This window comes from Oncorhynchus gorbuscha, linkage group LG25 (assembly GCF_021184085.1).
Source record: "Oncorhynchus gorbuscha isolate QuinsamMale2020 ecotype Even-year linkage group LG25, OgorEven_v1.0, whole genome shotgun sequence".
Classification (NCBI taxonomy): domain Eukaryota; kingdom Metazoa; phylum Chordata; class Actinopteri; order Salmoniformes; family Salmonidae; genus Oncorhynchus; species Oncorhynchus gorbuscha.
Window position 1 is genome coordinate 4,652,566 of NC_060197.1, and position 22,879 is coordinate 4,675,444.

At 43.6% G+C, this 22,879-nt stretch overlaps 2 protein-coding genes across 2 annotated transcripts in view; both read left to right on the plus strand.

Annotated features, from left to right (window-relative positions):
* The first annotated feature begins 4,089 nt into the window (after positions 1-4,089).
* On the plus strand, positions 4,090-6,256 carry LOC124013553 (uncharacterized protein in mobD 3'region-like). Its single transcript, XM_046327880.1, has 2 exons — positions 4,090-4,140; positions 5,195-6,256. Exons 1-2 carry the CDS (start codon positions 4,090-4,092, stop codon positions 6,254-6,256), a joined length of 1,113 nt encoding a protein of 370 aa, XP_046183836.1.
* A 12,147-nt stretch (positions 6,257-18,403) lies between these two features.
* Positions 18,404-22,879, plus strand: part of LOC124014401 (membrane-associated guanylate kinase, WW and PDZ domain-containing protein 2-like) — a 303,113-nt gene continuing 298,637 nt past the window's right edge. The window contains 1 exon segment of the mRNA XM_046329317.1: positions 18,404-18,985. Coding sequence (XP_046185273.1) covers positions 18,688-18,985 — 298 coding nt within the window. The 5' untranslated portion in view covers positions 18,404-18,687.

A 22,879-nucleotide genomic window follows, 5' to 3' on the forward strand; every position in this document is an offset into this window, starting at 1 on the left:
CTTGCCTGGCGAAATGGGACCAGGACAAATGGTCTCATAAGTGTTAGCCACGCCCATCTGGCGCTCCACGCAGGCTTAAGCACATGCGCGAAGTATTTGGAGCATTTCAAACAGTATTTGAACCCAGGTCTGCTGCTTTTTGCCACCAATTCCATGTCCATCTCCTCATTACTCTGTGTGTGTTGATTAGTGTTTACCTCTTTGTTAACGTTATCACAGTGTGTTATTAATGAAAGATTGTAGGGTTTGTCGGAAGCTATTTCAATTATCCAGTGTGTTTGCTTTTCAACGTGTCTCCGGCAATTTAATAGTTAGTTTATGATTTAAGATGCCTGCAAACTGGATGATGAAGAAATATCAGAATGAGCTATGTATATGTACACTGAGTGTACAAAACATGCTCTTGCCATGATAGACTGACCAGATGAATCAAATCAAATCAAATTGGAGTCATTAAAAATCATTTTTCAACCACTGTATCACAATTCCAGTGGGTCAGAAGTTTACATACACTAAGTTGACTGTGCCTTTAAACAGCTTGGACAATTCCAGAAAATTATGTCATGGCTTTAGAAGCTTCTGATAAGCTAATTGACATCATTCGAGTCAATTGGAGGTGTACCTGTGAGTGTATTTCAAGGCCTACCCTTCAAACTCAGTGCCTTTTTCCTTGACATCATGGGGAAATCAAAAGAAATCAGCCAAGACCTCAAAAAAAATGTGTAGACCTCCACAAGTCTGGTTCATCCTTGGGAGCAATTTCCAAACGCCTGAAGGTACCACGTTCATCTGTAAAACAATAGTATGCAAGTATAAACACCATGGCACCACGCAGCCGTCATACCGCTCAGGAAGGAGACGTGTTCTGTCTCCTAGAGATTAACGTACTTTGGTGGGAAAAGTGCAAATCAATCCCAGAACAACAGCAAAGGACATTGTGAAGATGCTGGAGGAAACAGGTACAAAAGTATCAATATCTACAGTAAAACGAGTCCTATATTGACATAACTTGAAAGGTCGCTCAGCAAGGAGGAAGCCACTGCTCCAAAACTGCCATAAAAAAGCCAGACTACGGTTTGAAACTGCACATGGGGACAAAGATTGTACTTTTCTGGTTTGATGAAACAAAAATAGAACTGTGTGGCCATAATGATCATCGTTATGTTTGGAGGAAAAAGGGGGAGGCTTGCAAGCCGAAGAACCCCATCCCAACCGTGAAGGATGGGGGTGGCAGCATCATGTTGTGGGGATGGCAGCATCATGTTGTGGGGGTGCTTTGCTGCAGGAGGGACTGGTGCACTTCACAAAATGGATCATGAGGTAGGACAATTATGTGGATATATTGAAGCAACCACTCAAGATATCAGTCAGGAAGTTAAAGCTTGGTCGCAAATGGGTCTTCCAAATGGACAATGAGCACAAGCATACTTCCAAAGTTGTGGCAACATGGCTTAAGGACAACAAAGTCAAGGTATTGGAGTGGCCATCATAAAGCCCTGACCTCAATCCTATAGAAAATGTGTGGGCAGAACTGAAAAAGCGTGTGTGAGCAAGGAGGCCTACAAACCTGATTCAGTTACACCAGCTCTGTCAGGAGGAATGGGCCAATATTCACCCAACTTATTGTGGGAGGCTATCCAAAACGTTTGACCCAAGTTAAACAATTTAAAGGCAATGCTACCAAATACTAATTGAGTGTATGGACATTTCTGACCCACTGGGAATGTGATCAAAGAAATAAAAGCTGAAATAAATCATTCTCTCTACTATTATTCTGACATTTCACATTCTTAAATGTCAGGAATTTATGAAAAACGGAGTTTAAATGTTTTTGGCTAAGGTGTATGTAAACATCCGACTTCAACTGTAAGGATTCAGACTTTCTGTAATGATACTAGAAATTGAGCTCAACTGCATCCTCTTTCCATTAATCATCCTTGAGACGTTTCTACAACTGGTTTTGGAGTCCCCCTGTGCTAAATCCAAATGATTGGATATTATTTGGAAAAGCACACATGTAAGATCCCACAGCTGACAGTAAAAATGAAGCCATGAGACAAGAGGATGATGAATGGAAACAGGATGCAGCTGAGCTCAATTTCGAGTCTCATAACAAAATGTCTGAATACATATATTGTATTTCAGTTAATTTTTAAAAAGAAGCTAAAATGTCTAAAAACCTGTTATTGCTTTGTCATTATGCTGAATTTTAACATAACAAAAGTTAAGGGGTCTGAATGCTTTCCGAATGCACTGTATAACACTCTTAAGGAATTGTCCTGGACGCAAATGTTTTCCAAAATGCTATACCCAAAAGCCACTGTAATTCAGGAAGCACCCGTGAACGACTGCTCTCTAGTGCGTATCATCAGTGTGTGTCCCTGGACGTTCGTGCACATATGCACTGACCTTCACTTTGATCTTAGCAAATTCTTCACATGAACTCCTCCAAAGCCCATGGGCTGTGATGCTGATTTGGAATGGGCCACACACACTGATCTGATAGCAGTGCAGTCCTTAATGATGAAATATAGCCAGTAAGAAAATTGACAGGAGATTATGGAAACGCAGAGAGAGACGAAAGAGAAATCTTTTTAATTTATTTTGTTGGTCAAATATTTGGGGAAGCTTGGCTTCCCGTGGCATCCATGCATACACGTCCCTGATAGAACATAGGACGTATCATTGACCCTGCCCCATCCCATCCCCAAGGGCATGACAAGGGTTGGCACAGATAACAGATGCCATTTACCCATTGACACCCATAAACATTTAAAATGCACTTTCCCTGACAGCGTTCTCTCGAAATAGGCCACTTCAAATAGGTCTGTAATAAGCCAAGCACAGTTCTATCATTCCCCGACACATTTCTCCCCTTTCATTTACAAAATGACAGCATGAGTTGTTTATCCTACCCTGTCCGTGCCTAATCTGTGTAAATGTCTCGACCAAACCCCTGGTCTTCCATAGTAAGCTAAATATGATGTGGCTTCCCATGGTTCTGATTTCCCTCTCTCTCTGTGTGTGTGTGTGTGTGTGTGTGTGTGTGTGTGTGTGTGTGTGTGTGTGTGTGTGTGTGTGTGTGTGTGTGTGTGTGTGTGTGTGTGTGTGTGTGTGTGTGTGTGTGTGTGTGTGTGTGTGTGTGTGTGTGTGTGTGTGTGTGTTACCAGGCTAGCGCTGCACATCATTACAGTGCAATATGTAAATGATCTTCCTCTGTCGCTCTGTCCTGCGTCTCTTCATTGTCGTGATTACATTCTTCCTGTTATTCAATAGAAAACGCAAAGAGACAACAAAACAGCACTTTCCTAATGATATATCCAACCATCTAATGAAGCCCATAGGGGGAGGGCTGCTCATGTCTATTCTCCCTGTTCAGCCTCTCACACACAGCACCATAGAGGAAAACACACCCACTGGTTGAATCAATGTTGTTTCTATGTCATTTCAGTGAAAAAAAATCTATGCGATGACATTGAATCAATATAGAAAACTGATTGGATTTGCAAAAGGTCATCAACATAAGGTCATTTAGTCTTTTTTTAGCCAACGTTTAACCTAAATCCAACGACATGGTGAAATGTTTTGTTGATTTCAAGTTGAAATCACATTAGTTGACAACTGAACCAAATGTAAATCAAAACTCGAGGTTGAACTGGCGTCTGTGCCCAGTGGGCACTCGCTATGAGCACTAAACTTACACACTACACACCCATCAACAAATGATAGATGTTAGTCTACTCAGTACTGCTGACAGTATGTGTGGTTAGTATAACAGTCAACAGCTGTAATCTCACACGACTCCCTCGTTCTTGGCGTGTGATGTGTGTCTCCATCATTATCTCCATCCTCTCTGTTCAGCATGTGTGTCTTTCATTTGGGTCTCCTCTCTGCTGTTGGACGAGGCTGGTTATTGGGATGCGGGCGTTGTTGCCTTTGGGGGTTTACCTCTACTATTAGAGTTGTTTTCTCTTTGAGGAAAGAGGGAATCAAATGGAGCAGTTCTTCCACGAGCGTGTGTGATGTCAGGGGAATTAGTCATGGCGCTTTGAGGGCTATCGTTCTCCGAGCAGAAAGCAATCTGTCAGCATGGTATTAGGGAAGGATATTTCTCCCATAGCAGAGATCGGAGCGCACTGGGTATGCCTACATGAAAAAACAGTCACAGCAAATGGAGGGAAAGAGAGGGGGGGGGGGGACAGAATGACAGAGGAAGAGAGCTATACAGAGATGCTTATTCAGTCAGTCTCTAGCTTGCAGCAATCCAGCCTGGCCTCAAAGACAAGGAATCATGTCATTTTCAAAACACTGTCTTATCTCCTGTAGTGAATGTAGAATCAAAGCGCTGACAAGATGTTACTATTGAGCTGAATGTCTGTCTCTCTTCCAGTGCCAGGTTGGCACTTTTAAATAGGCATTAGTGCCCGGCCAGCCTCAGACCACACTGTGTCTCTGAGGTAAGCCTACTGCCCTGGGGTACTCTGATAAGAGATTGGGTCTGCTGCATTCAGACCCATAATTCCGTGTTTTATTTCCCCAAACAATTTGTCTCTCCTTTGAGGAAATGTCCCCAAAGGTTCAGACTGCAGCATTCTCTATGGTCAGCTCAGGTGACCGGATCTAGAAAGTGTACTGACCCTATAAATAGTTTGTTAGGAGTGGTCCTATAGTTTCATTACTTGTGGGCCATTACAGTCCATTCCAGATGTAGGATCTTAATTTGACCACCCTGTTGCGTGAGATGATTAAAAAGGCTTATGAAGTTTGTCATTTCCATTTGATTTTTCCTTACAAAAAATGTATCAACCCCTACATACTGTAAATGTCCATTAATTATAATCCACATAATAATTCAGGTTTACTGTTGCTGCAGGATTATTTTCCTGCTGTAGAAAACTTGTTCAAATTAACATCCTACATCTGTAACTCACCCCAGTAATAGACTCCCCAAATGGCAATATGATTTGTGTTATTGAATTTTGACATTTCCACAGTGAAAATGCAATACTTGTATATTGATGAATAGTCTGGATATTCGTCTTTAATAACCTAGTAAGTTTATGAACATTTTGAGGTGGCCATTTTATTCAACAGTTGTACCAGCCTGTCTCTCCCTCTTGGGATCCTCAGCTTCGTTTCTGAGTTTATAGAGAGTGATAAAAGTTTCAAAGGAGAGGGCGAAGTCGGGACATAGACTGACAGTCCTGACGCCATCACCTTACCTGTCACCCTGAATGACGCAAACCTCCCTGACGCCATCACCTTACCTGTCACCCTGAATGATGCAAACCTCCCTGACGCCATCACCTTACCTGTCACCCTGAATGACGCAAACCTCCCTGACGCCATCACCTTACCTGTCACCCTGAATGATGCAAACCTCCCTGACGCCATCACCTTACCTGTCACCCTGAATGACGCAAACCTCCCTGACGCCATCACCTTACCTGTCACCCTGAATGATGCAAACCTCCCTGACGCCATCACCTTACCTGTCACCCTGAATGACGCAAACCTCCCTGACGCCATCACCTTACCTGTCACCCTGAATGATGCAAACCTCCCTGACGCCATCACCTTACCTGTCACCCTGAATGATGCAAACCTCCCTGACGCCATCACCTTACCTGTCACCCTGAATGATGCAAACCTCCCTGACGCCATCACCTTACCTGTCACCCTGAATGATGCAAACCTCCCTGATGCCATCACCTTACCTGTCACCCTGAATGATGCAAACCTCCCTGACGCCATCACCTTACCTGTTACCCTGAATGACGCAAACCTCCCTGACGCCATCACCTTACCTGTCACCCTGAATGATGCAAACCTCCCTGACGCCATCACCTTACCTGTCACCCTGAATGACGCAAACCTCCCTGACGCCATCACCTTACCTGTCACCCTGAATGATGCAAACCTCCCTGACGCCATCACCTTACCTGTCACCCTGAATGACGCAAACCTCCCTGACGCCATCACCTTACCTGTCACCCTGAATGATGCAAACCTCCCTGACGCCATCACCTTACCTGTCGCCCTGAATGATGAAAACCTCTCTGACGCCATCACCTTACCTGTCACCCTGAATGATGCAAACCTCCCTGACGCTATCACCTTACCTGTCACCCTGAATGATGCAAACCTCTCTGACGCCATCACCTTACCTGTCACCCTGAATGATGCAAACCTCTCTGACGCCATCACCTTACCTGTCACCCTGAATGACGCCATCTTCCCGTCTCCCATCCTGTGAGCTCATTTGAAGACATTAAGTGTGTTTTGGCTATGTGGCGAGGGTAGAGGAGGGTATCTGGGCCCTCACATCAGCCCGTCCAGATAAGAAAACCAATGGTTACCTGGGAGGAAGGAGAAGGGACTAAAGTAATGACTGTCCATGTCACCCCTCTCTCTTTCCTCCTCCCCCTTTTTATCCCTCCATCCCATTCCCCTGCCTGCAGATAACATGGAAAGTCATCCTCAAACTTGCTCGCTTGTGGCCACCGGCACGGTATCGACCACTTTCCTATGTCCTTGTCTCACATTCGTTTGCTTAGTTTTATCTGGCCCTGCAGAGAAAATTTAATCTTTACCTTATTGTCTGAGCGGAATCTTAAGTGGTTGACATCAGTGGCTCAGACAACGCTAGATGCCTTTAGAGCTAATTCAGTCTGAAAGCTGATGGTATGATTTGACCTGAATGTAAACGAGCAGTCTGCCTTCCTGAGCTGCCAGTTATGCTTTAGGTGTGCTGTAGCGTAGCAACCCATGTCACATATCTCTTCAGTGAAATACTTGAAATGGACCCAAGGTGTACCCCATATTTTCATCCTATTCAAACACAGAAGCACTTCCCTTCGTTGTTAGAAATGCCTCCCAATTTCTTTGGGAGCTTTTAAGGAGCTAGAGAGATCTGATAAGCACCTCCTCTTACACCAGCACTCAAGCGTTCCTGCTCTGGGCTACCCACAACCCCCTGGTGCCTGTCTAAATCAACATCATTTTATGAATATAAACTCACAACTACTGAACACACACACTCCAGTGTGTCTCGCAGCTTTTATATGGATCTGTAAGTTTTCTGCCTTACACTGAAAAAGCCTTTGATCTTCCAATACCTCTATGATACATATTAGTAGTGATGACAGGCGGATGATGTTCAGTATAAGTTCGCTGGAAGCCCAGGGCAGCTGCTCCTCTCTGAGTGTCTGGCGGTCAGGGCTGACGACGAGAGCCTGAAATCCTTCATGGCGTCAGGGAATCTGTGATTATTCTTTACCTCTGGCCAGCCACATAAAACACATGGAGCGGTCACACATGCAGGACAGGATCAGTAAAATCACAAAGAATATCATACTGTCACCACCGGGTAGAAATGAGACGGTGACCCCCGACCTTGGCGAATGCCTTGCATTAAGCCTGGGAAGAAAACACTTCAATTTGCTCAACTTGCCATTTGCTCAACGTACCCCTTGGTCATTTGCTCAACGTACCCCTTGGTCATTTGCTCAACGTACCCCTTGGTCATTTGCTCAACGTACCCCTTGGTCATTTGCTCAACGTACCCCTTGGCCATTTGCTCAACGTACCCCTTGGTCATTTGCTCAACGTACCCCTTGGTAATAATAATAATAATATATGCCATTTAGCAGACGCTTTTATCCAAAGCGACTTACAGTCATGTGTGCATACATTCTACGTATTGGTGGTCCCGGGGCTCGAACCCACTACCCTGGCGTTACAAGCGCCATGCTCTACCAGCTCAACGTACCCCTTGGCCATTTGCTCAACGTATCCCTTGGCCATTTGCTCAACGTATCCCTTGGCCATTTGCTCAACGTACCCCTTGGCCATTTGCTCAACTTACCCCTTGGTCATTTGCTCAATGTACCCCTTGGCCATTTGCTCAACTTACCCCTTGGCCATTTGCTCAACGTACCCCTTGGCCATTTGCTCAACTTACCCCTTGGCCATTTGCTCAACGTACCCCTTGGCCATTTGCTCAACTTACCCCTTGGCCATTTGCTCAACGTACCCCTTGGCCATTTGCTCAACTTACCCCTTGGTCATTTGCTCAACGTACCCCTTGGCCATTTGCTCAACCTACCCCTTGGCCATTTGCTCAACGTACCCCTTGGCCATTTGCTCAACTTACCCCTTGGTCATTTGCTCAACTTACCCCTTGGCCATTTGCTCAACGTACCCTTTTGTCATTTGCTCAACGTACCCCTTGGCCATTTGCTCAACGTACCCCTTGGCCATTTGCTCAACGTATCCCTTGGCCATTTGCTCAACTTACCCCTTGGCCATTTGCTCAACTTACCCCTTGGCCATTTGCTCAACTTACCCCTTGGCCATTGGCTCAACTTACCGCAAGGCAAACATTTAGACTATATTAGCCCACACAGCTACAAGAATGCTCTTTCATGCTAGGTTTAGGACCTCATATTGAAGCTTACAGAGACCCCAGCTGATGTAAAGAACAACCTTGCAATTATATATCGCAGCCTCTAACACAATACATTCATTTGACTGGTTTTGGGACCTAACTTGCATAGCACTTTTCTATGTGGTTTCTTCCTTCACAGACTCCATGAAATGATAATTTCCTAAATATTTGGTCAAATTATACATTTTGTGTATGGTATCCTAGAAACAAGAGTGACATTCCCCACTGTGCCCTACAGTGCAGTCAGTGACAAAAACATGGCTGGAACCTCAATGCAGGTTGGTGTTAAATGTTGTCATGAATCTTGCCCTGGAGGCAGCTCTGCAAAGTGGTCACCAGCTGGCACAGCCACAAAGTCATCAAATCTGATTTTGAACCTAACCTTAACCCTAACCTTAACCACACTGCTAACCCAATGCTTTAACCATAATGCCTTAACCATAACCTTACATTTTTGTTTTCAAGATTTTTTACAATATAACCAATTTTGACGTTGCGGCTGGCCCATCTAGCAGAAATCGCTCAGTTCTGCCTCCAGGGGAAGATTCATGACAATAAATGTCAACTTGCAATTTCAACACTGGAATAAGAGGGTCTCTACAGCAGGGGTCACTGTTGAACTAGAGCATTCCTTCTCAACTCTCTCTCTGAGAGAATCTACCATAAACGAGGTTTGGAGAAGAAACGTGATTTAATATCTGGGTCATCTGAAACAATCTAATCCCGTCAGAGAAAAAATGTATTGACCAGCAGTGAGCGATATGCACTGCTGCGAGCTGTTATAAATCACAACTCGGGGATGAATTATAGAGTTGTGGTGGGAAGCATGTCACCCCTGTCATAGCCCACATCACCTCTTCAAAAGACCTGTGGGAGGAAAGGGGGAAGCAGAAGGGAAAACCAGGCCTGAGTCTCATTCATTAGAGAGGATCCGAAGAAGAAGAGGGAATCTTTAAAGAATAGGTTTGATGTTTGTCTGATTTTTGCTTCATGCAAAGTAGGAGAGTGAGAGTGTCTTATCTGTCTGATAGTTCTCTTAATAATTTATCCCTCCAATAAGCTCATTATTAATGGCCAAACACACACCACTATGCTTAGTTTCATTGCTACCAACATTTGAAGTGTAATCCATATGTCTGGTTCATTTCAGTTGATCATGTCACTGGTTAAGTGCCTCAGCAAGGTACTAGACCAACACACACCTGTGTAAAGTATAGCACAATTAAACAATAATGGTACTGAATGGGAAGCATAGAAATAGCATGCATATAACAGATCTACCGCTTCTTAGGCTTTTAAGTAGAATGATAGATCTAAAACTCACATTTCTATGTGAATTTGGTCTGGTCGCCCAAAAAGTGGCATATTGCCACTTTAATCCATTTTACTGTGATCATGAATGTCAAAGAGCGTCATACCTGTCAAAACCATGAACCTGTTCAACAGCCATACTTTTATTGTGAAACATGCCTATCATAGTCTCACACATTTTGAACGGACCAAGTTGTCTTGTCATTTGTTCAGTGCTTTGTCTGTTATTCATTATAGGACTAGGTGGAGAAGAGAAGAGACATGGGCCTACCACAAGTAATATTAATGTCTACTTGTTTTCTAAATTTGATACTATATAGTTAGGGCCCTATGTTTTGGACAATCATGTCACATGACCTGGATTTTTTCATGAAACTGCACCCTTTTCTTTTGATATCAAATGGTACAGAACCAATCCTCCAGCACCATCCTCCAGCACCATCCTCAGACAATTCCTTTCATTTTTGGTGTAATTCTCCTTTTTGGAAAAGGATTTAAATAAAGGTTAAAATTGAGGCCCTGTGTTTTGGAAATGATAGTCCAAAACACAGGGCCCTAGATATAGTGTATGACAGTGATGTAATACTGTACTGTGGGCCTAGAGAGTAGACCAATGGAAGCCTTTAGGCAGGCTAGGCTGTATGAGAGGAACACAGAGAGGAGGACTCTGGGAGACCTGACTGACATTCACCAGCAGCCAGACTGATGCCGGCTCAGCTCAGTCCATGGGATGTAAGTGAGAGCTCTGCCTTTAAACCAGATCCAGACAATGAGCACTACTGCCTGTGAAGTCCTATGAGCCGCCCTCTTAACCTCTCAACCTCCTTCCTTTTCAGCCCCCGGTAGACCTGGGTTCAAATAGTCAATTAAATATTTAAAATACTTTAGCTGTACTTGTTCAAACTTGCCTGACGCATTGGACCCACTTGTATAGTCCCAAACGTGCAAACTCCGTCCATCTGGAACTCCAGAAGGGTTCAAGCAAACGCTCAAATATTATGTGAACCCAGTTCTAGGCCTGTTGTGTTTCCTCCTTTCTCAGCCGGTCCCGCCTTCCCTCTCATAGTGTGAGCTCGCTGACAATGCCAGCCGATGCTGTCACCGCCCTGGGCTTGGCGCTAACTAACGACCTCGCAACAAGGATGCCCTTTGGATCATTCCCTGTCACCGTTGGTGAAGTGCTTTAATTCCTTGCCCTCTCCGCCTCTGCCACTGCACCACACGGCCCTGAACGGCATGATTAAAGACTGTCATCTGCCACTGCACCGCACGGCCCTCAACGGCATGATTCAAGACTGTCATCTGCCACTGCACCGCACGGACCTGAACGGCATGATTAAAGACTGTCATCTGCCACTGCACCGCACGGCCCTCAACGGCATGATTCAAGACTGTCATCTGCCACTGCACCACACGGCCCTCAACGGCATGATTCAAGACTGTCATTTGCCTGTGCCTCATCACAGGGTTATGCCAGGTCGAGATGAAACGCCAACAGCTGAAGGTGGCTGCTGTAACAGAGCTAATACTCCCATGTCTTTACAGCTGATAGAGGCGATGGGGAAATGTCAGGGTTAGAAGTTGCAGGCTTTACCTATGAGTCATGGATCACAGAGCGCCACAGAGAGATCCTATGTTGAAACTGTGTAATAAAGCTAACCTTCATGCATTCTTCTAAAGGCCCAAAAAAAAGAGGTTGCCTTGCTTCAGATATGACCTTTGACACTGTTCATGTAGCGCTGTTGTATTGAAGATGAAGAAAACATACAGGAACTCAAATCCTTCTGTTCACCTGATTTAGAATTCCTCACAATCAAATGTAGACCGCATTATCTTCCAAGAGAATTCTCTTCGATTATAATCACAGCCGTATATATCCCCCCCCAAGCAGACACATCGATGGCTCTGAACGAACTTTATTTAACTCTTTGCAAACTGGAAAACATTTATCCGGAGGCTGCATTCATTGTAGCTGGGGATTTTAACAAAGCCAATCTGAAAACAAGACTCCCTAAATTTTATCAGCATATCGATTGCGCAACCAGGGGTGGTAAAACCTTGGATCATTGTTACTCTAACTTCCGCGACGCATATAAGGCCCTGCCCCGCCCCCCTTTCGGAAAAGCTGACCACGACTCCATTTTGCTGATCCCTGCCTACAGACAGAAATTAAAACAAGAGGCTCCCACGCTGAGGTCTGTCCAACGCTGGTCAGAACAAGCTGACTCTACACTCCAAGACTGCTTCCATCACGTGGACTGGGACATGTTTCGTATTGCGTCAGATGGGAATATTGACGAATACGCTGATTCGGTGTGCGAGTTCATTAGAACGTGCGTCGAAGATGTCGTTCCCATAGCAACGATAAAAACATTCCCTAACCAGAAACCGTGGATTGATGGCAGCATTCGCGTGAAACTGAAAGCGCGAACCACTGCTTTTAATCAGGGCAAGGTGTCTGGCAACATGACTGAATACAAACAGTGCAGCTATTCCCTCCGTAAGGCTATCAAACAAGCTAAGCGTCAGTACAGAGACAAAGTGGAATCTCAATTCAATGGCTCAGACACAAGAGGCATGTGGCAGGGTCTATCTTCAGCAGCAGCTTTGGGTGGTAATAATATCAGTGAAAGGAGTATGGTCGGTGAGATGTCAGAAGAGCAGAAAGGTGTCACAGTTCGATCTGTCTCTACGTCTTTGTCAGACATGCTTTGTGACATGATGTTAAAGCCAGTTCCTGGTTCAGTTCATCAAAGCGTAGGCGTGGCGTTGATTGTGCAATAATGACAGCGTTCTGCGTTGATGGAGGAGGGGCCCTGGGACGTCAGTCCGTGACAGATTACACCGTATGACTGGAACTTTCCCTCTCATCACACCATAGAATCAGCAGAGGACTACAGTAGATACAGCAGTGGTAGGCTCTGGTGACCTGACCCGTGTGTGTAACTAAGAGTGGTTAAAAGCCTGGAGTGTTGGGAGAAGGAAGGGGAACTTATCTCTGAGCCGATAGGGAGGAGACACTTGTCCTCATTTATGTCCTGAAGCAGTGTGTGCTTCTCACTGGGACTCTCCAGAGTGACTGCCCCTCCCTATTGCTACGCTGTGATTCCACCTCAATCACTCGCTGTAAAAGCCCTACATATATCCTCCAGTCACCGCTAGCCCAGCGCTGGGGAATGAGGGAAGAGGAGAAGAGGGGTGGAGGGAGGGAGGTCGTCTGCCGTTCATTGTTTTAAAGAGGAGCAGCTTGTCAGAGCTGGTAGACTGATTCAGGTCCTTGCCATACAACAAGTAGTGGTGTTTCTCATTCACACACTGAGTACCGTGAGACCACTAAAAAATACATGGTAGTGTGGCAAGGGACTCCACTGAAGGAACAAAAGAGTTTATGAAGACCAGAGCTTCGTACATGAAGCAGTCTCCAGTACATAATGTGGAACTCCTCCATGAGTTCCTTTTTGGAGTCTGTGGAAATCTATCAAAACAGTGTTCTACTAGCTAGTTCCCCCATTGAAAGGTATGAATAATACAACTCTGAGATGTTCTGTTATCTGAGAACATGGTGAGGCGGTGGTGTATCGACTGATTCATTGGTGAACTGAACATTGCAGCTCAGTTTTTCAGGCCTCTTCCATTTCTCCCTCAGTAAACAGTAATACAGTCAGTGACATGTCCTTGACACATTTCAAACACAAGGACTGGCTCATTGTCAACATGGTGAGAGATTTGAATCTCCTTCCCCTTCTCTTTCACAGCCATTCTGTGCCCGAGGAAAACCAGAGGATGCTGGCAGCTGTATCGGTTCGGCCACCCTACTTCTCTTGGCATATTCAATTCCTTTGGGCGCGCATAAGAGAGAGAGAACCCTTTATTAGGCAGCTAGCTAGGTCGAACAGATGGCGGTGGAAAAAAAACACGTCAAATGAAGCAAACGCAGGATCGCAGACTAGTTGATTATCTCCTTGCCCTGCCGACGGCCTGGAACAAACAGGCCCCGTTCAATTACTCCACCGCTTTTTATATTGAGAGATGAAAACTCAAGCTGTCAAATCACAGTCAACAAGACTTACACACTTCATTGCGGCGACAATGAGCATCACTGTAAGGGATGGCACAAAGCGGCCATTGTTCTCTCCAATCACACCTCTCTCTTTATGCTGTGTAGCGACACAATTGGAGCCATCAGCCTACATTGCTTTATTCCTGGACCGACTTTAATTGCCTTGAAATTACCCCTGTCATATTCATTACATCACGTAGCAGCGTAGCATACAGAGGTCCTGGAGGCAGCATCACCGTTAGAGCCAATTGGCAGCTCCCATCTGGAGCAGTGCAATATGGAAGAGTGAACAGTTCCCACAGCAGTCCTTCACAGCTCCAAAGCCCATTGTGCCAACTCCCATACCAATATCACACCTACTGTCCCCCCTACTGTAAACCACTCAGTCGACGAAAGAGAGCGATGGGTATGTGCTTAAAAAGTTTCTGAAGATACTGCAAGGGCTATAATGTTTTCACATTCTGATATGTCTCATGCACAATCTTTCACACTAAAACATTAGCATATATGATTATCTATCCTACTCTGCCTTTCTAAGGTCTTCGAAAGCCAAGTTAACACACAGATTTATCAACCATTTCGAATCCCATCGTACCTTCTTCGCTATGCAATCCGGTTTCAGAGCACCTCAGGGTGCACCTCAGCCACGCTCAAGGTCCTAAACGATATAACCACCATCGATAAGACACATTACTGTGCAGCCGTATTCATCGACCTGGCCAAGGCTTTTGAATGTCAATCACCACATTCTTATCGGCAGACTCGATAGCCTTGGTTTCTCAAACGATTGCCTCGCCTGATTCACCAACTACTTCTCCGATAGAGTTCAGTGTGTCAAATCGGAGGGCCTGTTGTCCAGATCTCTGGCAGTCTCTATGGGGGTGCCACAGTGTTCAATTCTCGGGCCGACTCTCTTCTCTGTATACATCAATGATGTCGCTCTTGCGGCTGGTGATTCTCTGATCCACCTCTACGCAGACGACACCATTCTGTATACCTCTGGCCCTTCTTTGGACACTGTGTTAAGTAACCTCCAGACGAGCTTCAATGCCATGCTATTCTCCTTCCATGGCCTCCAACTGCTCTTAAATGCAAGTAAAACTAAATACATGCTCTTCAACCGATCGCTGCCCGCACCTGCCTTCCCGTCCAGCATCACTACTCTGGACGGTTCTGACTTAGAACATGTGGACAACTACAAATACCTGGGTGTCTGGTTAGACTGTAAACTCTCCTTCCAGACTCACATTAAGCATCTCCAATCCAAAATTAAATCTAGAATCGGCTTCCTATTTCGCAAAACAAAGCATCCTTCACTCATGCTGCCAAACATACCCTCGTAAACTGACCATCCGACCGATCCTCGACTTCGGCGATGTCATTTACAAAATAGCCTCCAACATTCTACTCAGCAAATTGGATGCAGCAGTCTATCACAGTGCCATCCATTTTGTCACCAAAGCACCATATACTACCCACCACTGCGACCTCTATGCTCTCGTTGACTGGCCCTCGCTTTATACTCGTCACCAAACCTACTGGCTTCAGGTCATCTACAAGTCTCTGCTAGGTAAAACCCCGCCTTATCTCAGCTCACTGGTCACTATAGCAGCACCCACCCATAGCATGCGCTCCAGCAGGTATATCTCACTGGTTACCCCCAAAGCCAATTCTTCCTTTGGCTGCCTCTCCTTCCAGTTCTCTGCTGCCAATGATTGGAACGAACTGCAAAAATCACTCATATCTCCCTCACTAGCTTTAAGCACCAGCTGTCAGAGCAGCTCACAGATTACTGCACCTGTATGTAGCCCATCTGTAAATAGCCCATCCAACTACCTCATCCACATACTGTATTTATTTATTTATTTATTTATTTATTTATTTATCTTGCTCCTTTGCACATACATATAAATATATACATACACATAAATATATACATATATATTCTGCACATCTACCATTAGTGTTTAATTGCTATATTGTAATTACTTCGCCACCATGGCCTATTTATTGCCTTACCTCCCTTATCCTATGTCATTTGCACAAATTGTATATAGACTTTTTCTACTGTATTATTGACTGTGTTTGTTTTACTCCTCGTGTAACTCTGTGTTGTTGTATGTGTCGATCTGCTTTGCTTTATCTTGGCTATGTCGCAGTTGCAAATGAGAACTTGTTCTCAACTAGCCAACCTGGTTAAATAAAGTTTAAATAAAAAAATTGTGTTTAAATCCACCAGTCCTGGATATGCCATACCAGAGCACACCCTACATGTCAACCTGACTCAGTTTAATCAGTCTGTTATTCTAGTCCCATTCATCTCACCCCTTGTGTAGACGATGGCCTGAACTCCTCCCCAGCACCAGTATTCTGCCACCCTCTGAGAATTCCTCTCCTGGGTCAAACACTTCTTCCACGGAATTCCAGCCTTCAAAAGACTCCTCTTTCTCAGTTTGACCGGAGTCAGTGGTACTCCCACCTCTGGAATGCAGAGGGCCGCTTCTCTGGTTGCTTGGGAGGAGTCTATATCCACTGGCCAGTGTTTCCATCACTTATCAAGGACACCAAAAGTGACTCTTAGAAAACATAATTATAAAGGAGTTAGAGAAAGCTGTATCTAAATGAACGTTTCTGTGCTACAAGGTATATTCAACTACTGAGTAAAAATGACTAAAAGACCCTCGATAGGAAGGACATGATAATTATGACATAATAATTGGGATATTCTGAATGAAGACGGAGTGGCATACTGCGTTGGCCTACTTATCATCAGAGAGATTGAGCTGCTTTGAGGGAGAAAGTTCAAAGAGGATTGCCCACAGAGTTGAAGATACTACACTGCTTATAGAACTAAGAACTGTATGTCTCCTGGGAGAAGGTGGTTCCTAAATCAAATACTTACGTTCCTGTTTGAAGATGGATTATACTGGGAGAAATAATAACTTTTAAACTCATTTGGCTCCCTTTTAGATTCATTTTAGAGGAATGGGAATTTGCTTCATTTGAAGAAAATCTCTTTGGAAAGCTGGGTAAAAAAAGAGCAATAAATATTTAATTTTCTTGTGATTGTCAGGATGTGGAGAGACAGGGAGATATGACTGCACTTTTGGGCAAATCTATTTAACCACACTAGACCACAGCGTTTTAATTGTGCTCTTCTACCTGTGTCCGTTTAAGAGCATGTTGTCTTACTGAGCAGGGACATGAGGCTCTGTGGCCACTACAGGCCATGTACACCATCCTCGGATTATCTCCCAATTCATCCAGATGAACAAAGATTACACTTCGATCCACTTTCCTGTCCTATTCACTGCACTCTACAATGGCCTTGGGATAGTCCTGTATAATCAGCATTATTTAATGACAGTTCATCTGTTCTCATACGGAGAGAAATAGAAACCGAGGGGGGCAGCAGTCTCACTTAAAGGCTTCAGATCGTCTTTCATTTAGTCTTTTCCCTGCATCAATGCTCAGGGTAAACCAAATGAATTAATGCATTCAAGGAAAAGAGTATCACAGAGACCATAAGCGACGAGGATACATGCCCAGTGTCGGTGCATCAGATTCCAGTGCTTGGATTCAGATGTTAATGTCTGAATCCACTATGTATAGAACTGTGTTCTGTCTTGCCAGATATCAACCCTAGCATATACAGTAACACTCAGGCCAAGGTGTGCTGTGAAGCGAGGGCTGTGTAGTGGTTATGTGACAGGGACTTGTAGGCTTCCTGGACTGCAAGAGACTGTTTGCAGAAGTGTCACCTGACCATAATGCATGTTGAACTGGGGGAAACAAATAAGTAAACCAGTGAATGAAACTTTTACAAGCCAAGAACCGTAATAAACAGAGTGGAGCCTGGGGGGGGGGGGGGGTCTGCAACAACAGTATTGAATATTGTATAAAACTAACTTTGTACTGTACGTTAGCTGTGTAGCCTACCCATTAAATTGTAATATCAACTAAAAGACTTCCTCATTCAAACATGTATGGCCATACTAGAGGACTAGTCCCATGTGAATAGTTGACATACAGTAGGAGTGTCTGACAGGAGGACCATTGTGCCACGATAAGTGTTTACAAAATTACATTTTGTTTTATTCAAGCCAAATAAATAGGTATTTACATAACAACTAAGTTAGTGTCATTACAGTGCAGGTCAATGTTGTTACAGTATACAATTTCAACTGTTCAACGTATACCAATGTAATTACCATGAAATAAATACATACATATTGTGGAACTGAATAGCCTACAGTGATTTGTGTTGTTGTAGATATGATCGTGAATACACAAGTAGGCTCTATGTAAATGTAGCAGCATAAAATAGGTTTCAACATCGAACACGAGAACAATGGGCATACAGAAAATATCCGTTTTTTTAATGCCACCTTCACTATAGGCAACTCTGCATCCTACAACTGTGGAATTTCGGCAACAAAGTATCCATGTCTCTAAGAACTCTGAAAATGTGTCTGTGAGAGATGGAGGCGAGGCGCCTGCTTTCTGCTTCTTCCCAGGTCAGTCTGATCTGATGCGCGTGGCCATGCCAGTGGAAAATACCGTTCATTTTCTCTCCTTCATTTTTTCCTTTCTGCGGGAAGCTTCGGATTTGGGAGCCGTGCCTTCTCTCCTCCTACAGACATCACATCCGGGTCAGTTGGCTGCAACTGTGTGTATAGCGAGCTCAGTACAGCAACGCAGGCTGAGACAGCTGCTGTGTATCCTGTGCTGACATGGATACGACCACTGGCGTTTGTTGAAACTGTTGACCATAACATCAAGCTGGGAAGCTAAAACCAGGGACGCCCGCGGAAAGGACCGATCATTTCTTGCATGGGTGCCCTCGAGGGATAGCCACTGTTCAGCCATGTCCAAAAGCCTGAAGAAGAAAAACCACTGGACCAACAAAGTCTATGAGAGTGTCCTTTGCAGGAATAAGGAAGGGGAGCTTGGGTTCGAGTTGAAGGGAGGCGCGGAGAATGGACAGTTCCCATATCTTGGGGAGGTTAGGCAAGGCAAGGTGGCCTGCCAGAGCGGCAGACTGTCCCAAGATGAACTACTCCTTGAGGTCAATGAAACGCCAGTGGCCGGACTAACCATCAGGGACGTACATGCAGTGGTCAGACACAGCAAGGACCCTGTCCGCCTTAAGTGTGTCAAACAAGGTGAGTGAACTGTCTGCACAACTCTGTTATGAACTCTTTTGTCTGCTGTTGATTACAAAAAAATAGCTTTGATACGTATTTCTATTGTTCCCCCAAAAATATCGAAATAATGAATCTCTTAAGTTGAAAGAAGACGCGGCTAGGGAGCGCAAACTTTTATTTGTGCTTCCTGATCTATTGTGTTCAAAGGGCGGACGTGCAACAAAGTTACATTCAAATTATGGTTATTTTGTAGCGCAGCTCCTTGAATTTCTCTATTGTACAGTTCATGTTGCTAAGTAGCAGAATTGGTGTCATGACTGGAATGGGGGTGTGTTATGTTTGAGAAGGTGTAATCGGATTCATTTTGTATATCCCGGAGGCGGTCGGCAGCTATCGATGATCTTGTGAAATATGCTATATATTTTTAATGGTTTGTACATTTTCTGCATTGAGTCATGTTTTGGGATTTATGTCGTTGGCCTGGCTGTCAGACAGGGTGGAATGTTACTCTGGAATGTTATTGTCAGGCGTGTGGGTGTGGCATTTTGTTTCATGATTTAGTAATGTGAGTTCTGATGTTGGCACATTTAAATGTTATAATTTATTTTCAGGGACATAAATTCTACTAATTAAGTATCACATTTCTTGAATTAATTTAGCGGGAAAAGGTACTAAAGTTCGACTACGGTTGCATCAGAAATAAGTCACCCATGCCATGGGCGAATTTTTGTCATTTTTATGGATACAGTATTCAGTTAAGCATTCCGCGAGTAATTGCGTCACGTGCTGATTGGGTTACATTAGATGCACATGTACCCATGCAGGCTCGCGCCTGAAGTCAGTAGAAGGCTTCAAGGTTTGGAAACATAGTGAAATGAAATATGTATCCCTTTATTGTTGTGAGATTCTTCAACTCTAGATGGTTAGTTTGGAGTTACAATATGTAGCCCATAGTAGACAACTTGTCCATGTATTATTTGTAAACCATATCAGGAGATAAGGCTATTGAACAGTAACATTCATTGATTAGACTTGTATTGTTTTGGGCACCTTAAGGTCAACAGTCTTCTGGAAGGGACTCTTATAGAAAACATACATTGTCAGTATGCATGGAGAATATAGCCTATGGGAGTTCCTTGTGGGGAAAACCGGACTCATTGTGGTTGTAATAAAAGTGAAGGTGGCAGCTATGAATGTTTTTTTTTGTGGCGTTTTTAAAAATGTAATAATCACTTTCAACAAACATGAACACATGCATACAAAATGAAGTTTCACCTCCCACCTCATCCCAATCCCACTGCACCTGAGAACCGCAGGGATCAAATGAAATTAACATACAGTACATGGATAAAAAAAAGAAACAAAAGAGGCTCAAAGCAACACATCACAAAGTGATTCAGCAGCAAGACGCCATTGGTTCAACGTGTCTTCTTCAGCTCCATATAAATAACATGCTGCTATGAACCTTTCAACTGCATAGGCTATGGGGCTTTACTGAATATAGGCCTACGTTCTGATTGTGGGCGGCTTTAAACACACACAGTAGTTATGATGGAGAGCTTATAGAGATATAACACTTGCAGGAAAACCTATATTTGCATTCTACATAGTGACGATCCTATGCCCTTCCCTACAGTTTTTTCTTCTTCTCTGAGATATAACATGGGATGTTTTGCATTTCAGGCTGGGTGAGAGATCTCTAGTCTATCCTCTTTGGGGTAAAATAAATAAATAAGCGAAACCCTGTAAGGAGCTTTGGATCAATGTCTTTGGCTGTGTGCTTTGTGTGATTGGGAGGCCGTTCCACTTCATACCCAGGGGATTTTCTCAAATTAAAGATATATGAACCTAATTTTCACACTTCTTCTGTTAGACACGTCCCCATCGGATTGGTCAAGCTGTGGAAGTTTTGTCATGGCTTTGTTTGGATCACTTTAATAACTCTCTCTCTCGCTATAGTTGTTTATCAAGCAGGTTTTGCTTGTGCCAAAGTATTTATCTTTTAATTACAGACGTGGACATACTTTGATTGGACAGTAATATGCTCCCTTTTCAATTATCACATACTAACGAGTTTAATTCAATTGCTTTTGTATCTTTCAGTGAAGATGATTCAGATGGCTCAAATCTGTTCCATTTAGAAACTCTTGGTATCTTTCAGTGAAGATGATTCAGATGGCTCAAATATGTTCCATTTAGAAGCTCTTGGTATCTTTCAGTGAAGATGATTCAGATGGCTCAAATATGTTCCATTTAGAAGCTCTTGGTATCTTTCAGTGAAGATGATTCAGATGGCTCAAATCTGTTCCATTTAGAAGCTCTTTGTATCTTTCAGTGAAGATGATTCAGATGGCTCAAATCTGTTCCATTTAGAAGCTCTTGGTATCTTTCAGTGAAGATGATTCAGATGGCTCAAATCTGTAACATTTAGATGCTCTTTGTATCTTTTCAGGCCAAAGAGCTTTGGTATGCCAGAGAGACGGTGGGTTGATATGACATCATATGGAGTTTCCCTATGCAGAGTGGCAGGGAAGACAGTTTATCCCGACTGCTACTGTCTTGCCCATTCAGAATAGATTACACAGTAATACATACAGTAGAGGTCGACCGATTATGATTTTTCAACACCGATACTGATTATTGGAGGACGAAAAAGGCAGATACCGATTAATCTGTCGTTTTTTAAATTTGATTTTATTTAAAAACATTTTTTTTAAATAATGACAATTACAACAATACTGAATGAACACTTATTCAAATATAATATAATAGATCAATAAATGCAATTTAGCCTCAAATAAATAATGAAATATGTTCACTTTGGTTTAAATAATGCAAAAACAAAGTGTTAGAGAAGAAAGTAAAAGTGCAATATGTGCTATGTAAGAAATCTAACGTTTCAGTTCCTTGCTCAGAACATGAGAACATATGAAAGCTGGTGGTTCCTTTTAACGTGAGTCTTCAATATTCCCAGGTAAGAAGTTTTAGGTTGTAGTTATTATTGAAATTATAGGACTATTTCCCTCTATACCATTTGTATTTCATTAACCTTTGACTATTGGATGTTCTTATAGGCACGTTAGTATTGCCAGTGTAACAGTATAGCTTCCGTCCCTCTCCTCGCTCCTCCCTCTCGACTCGAATCAGAAACACAACGACAACAGCCACCCTCGAAGCAGCGTTACCCATGCAGAGCAAGGGAAACAACCACAGGCTCAGCGCGAGTGACGTTTGAAACGCTATTAGCGCGAGCTAACTAGCCAGCCATTTCACTTCGGTTACACCAGCCTCATCTCGGGAGTTGATAGGCTTGAAGTCATAAACAGCGCAATGCTTGACGTACAACAAAGAGCTACTGGCAAAACGCACGAAAGTGCCGTTTGAATTAATGTTTACGCGCCTGCTTCTGGCAACCACCACTCAGTCAGATACTTAGATACTTGTATGCTTGTATGCTCAGTCAGATTATATGCAACACAGGACACGCTAGATAATATCTAGTAATATCATCAACCATGTGTAGTTAACTAGTGATTATGATTGATTGATTGTTTTTTATAAGATAAGTTTAATGCTAGCTAGCAACTTACCTTGGCTTACTGCATTTGCATAACAGGCAGTCAGTCTCCTTGTGGAGTGCAACGAGAGAGAGGCAGGTCGTTATTGTGTTGGACTAGTTAACTGTAAGATTGGATCCCCTGAGCTGACAAGGGAAAAATCTGTCATTCTGCCACTGAACGAGGCGGTAAACCCACCGTTCCTAGGCCGTCATTGAAAATAAGAATGTGTTCTTAACTGACTTGCCTAGTTAAATAAAGATGAAATAAAGGTGTAACATAAAAACAAAAACAAAAACAAAAAATCGGTGTCCAAAAATTTCCGATTCTTATGAAAACTTGAAGTCAGCCCTAA

What these genes read in the sequence shown, in the direction of transcription:
- LOC124013553 (XM_046327880.1), top strand. Translation starts at nt 4,090, where the DNA reads ATGGTATTAGGGAAGGATATTTCTCCCATAGCAGAGATCGGAGCGCAC. An exon ending in CAGAGATCGGAGCGCACTGG is followed by an intron (nt 4,141 to 5,194) that starts GTATGCCTACAT and finishes GTCGGGACATAG; the next exon opens with ACTGACAGTCCTGACGCCAT.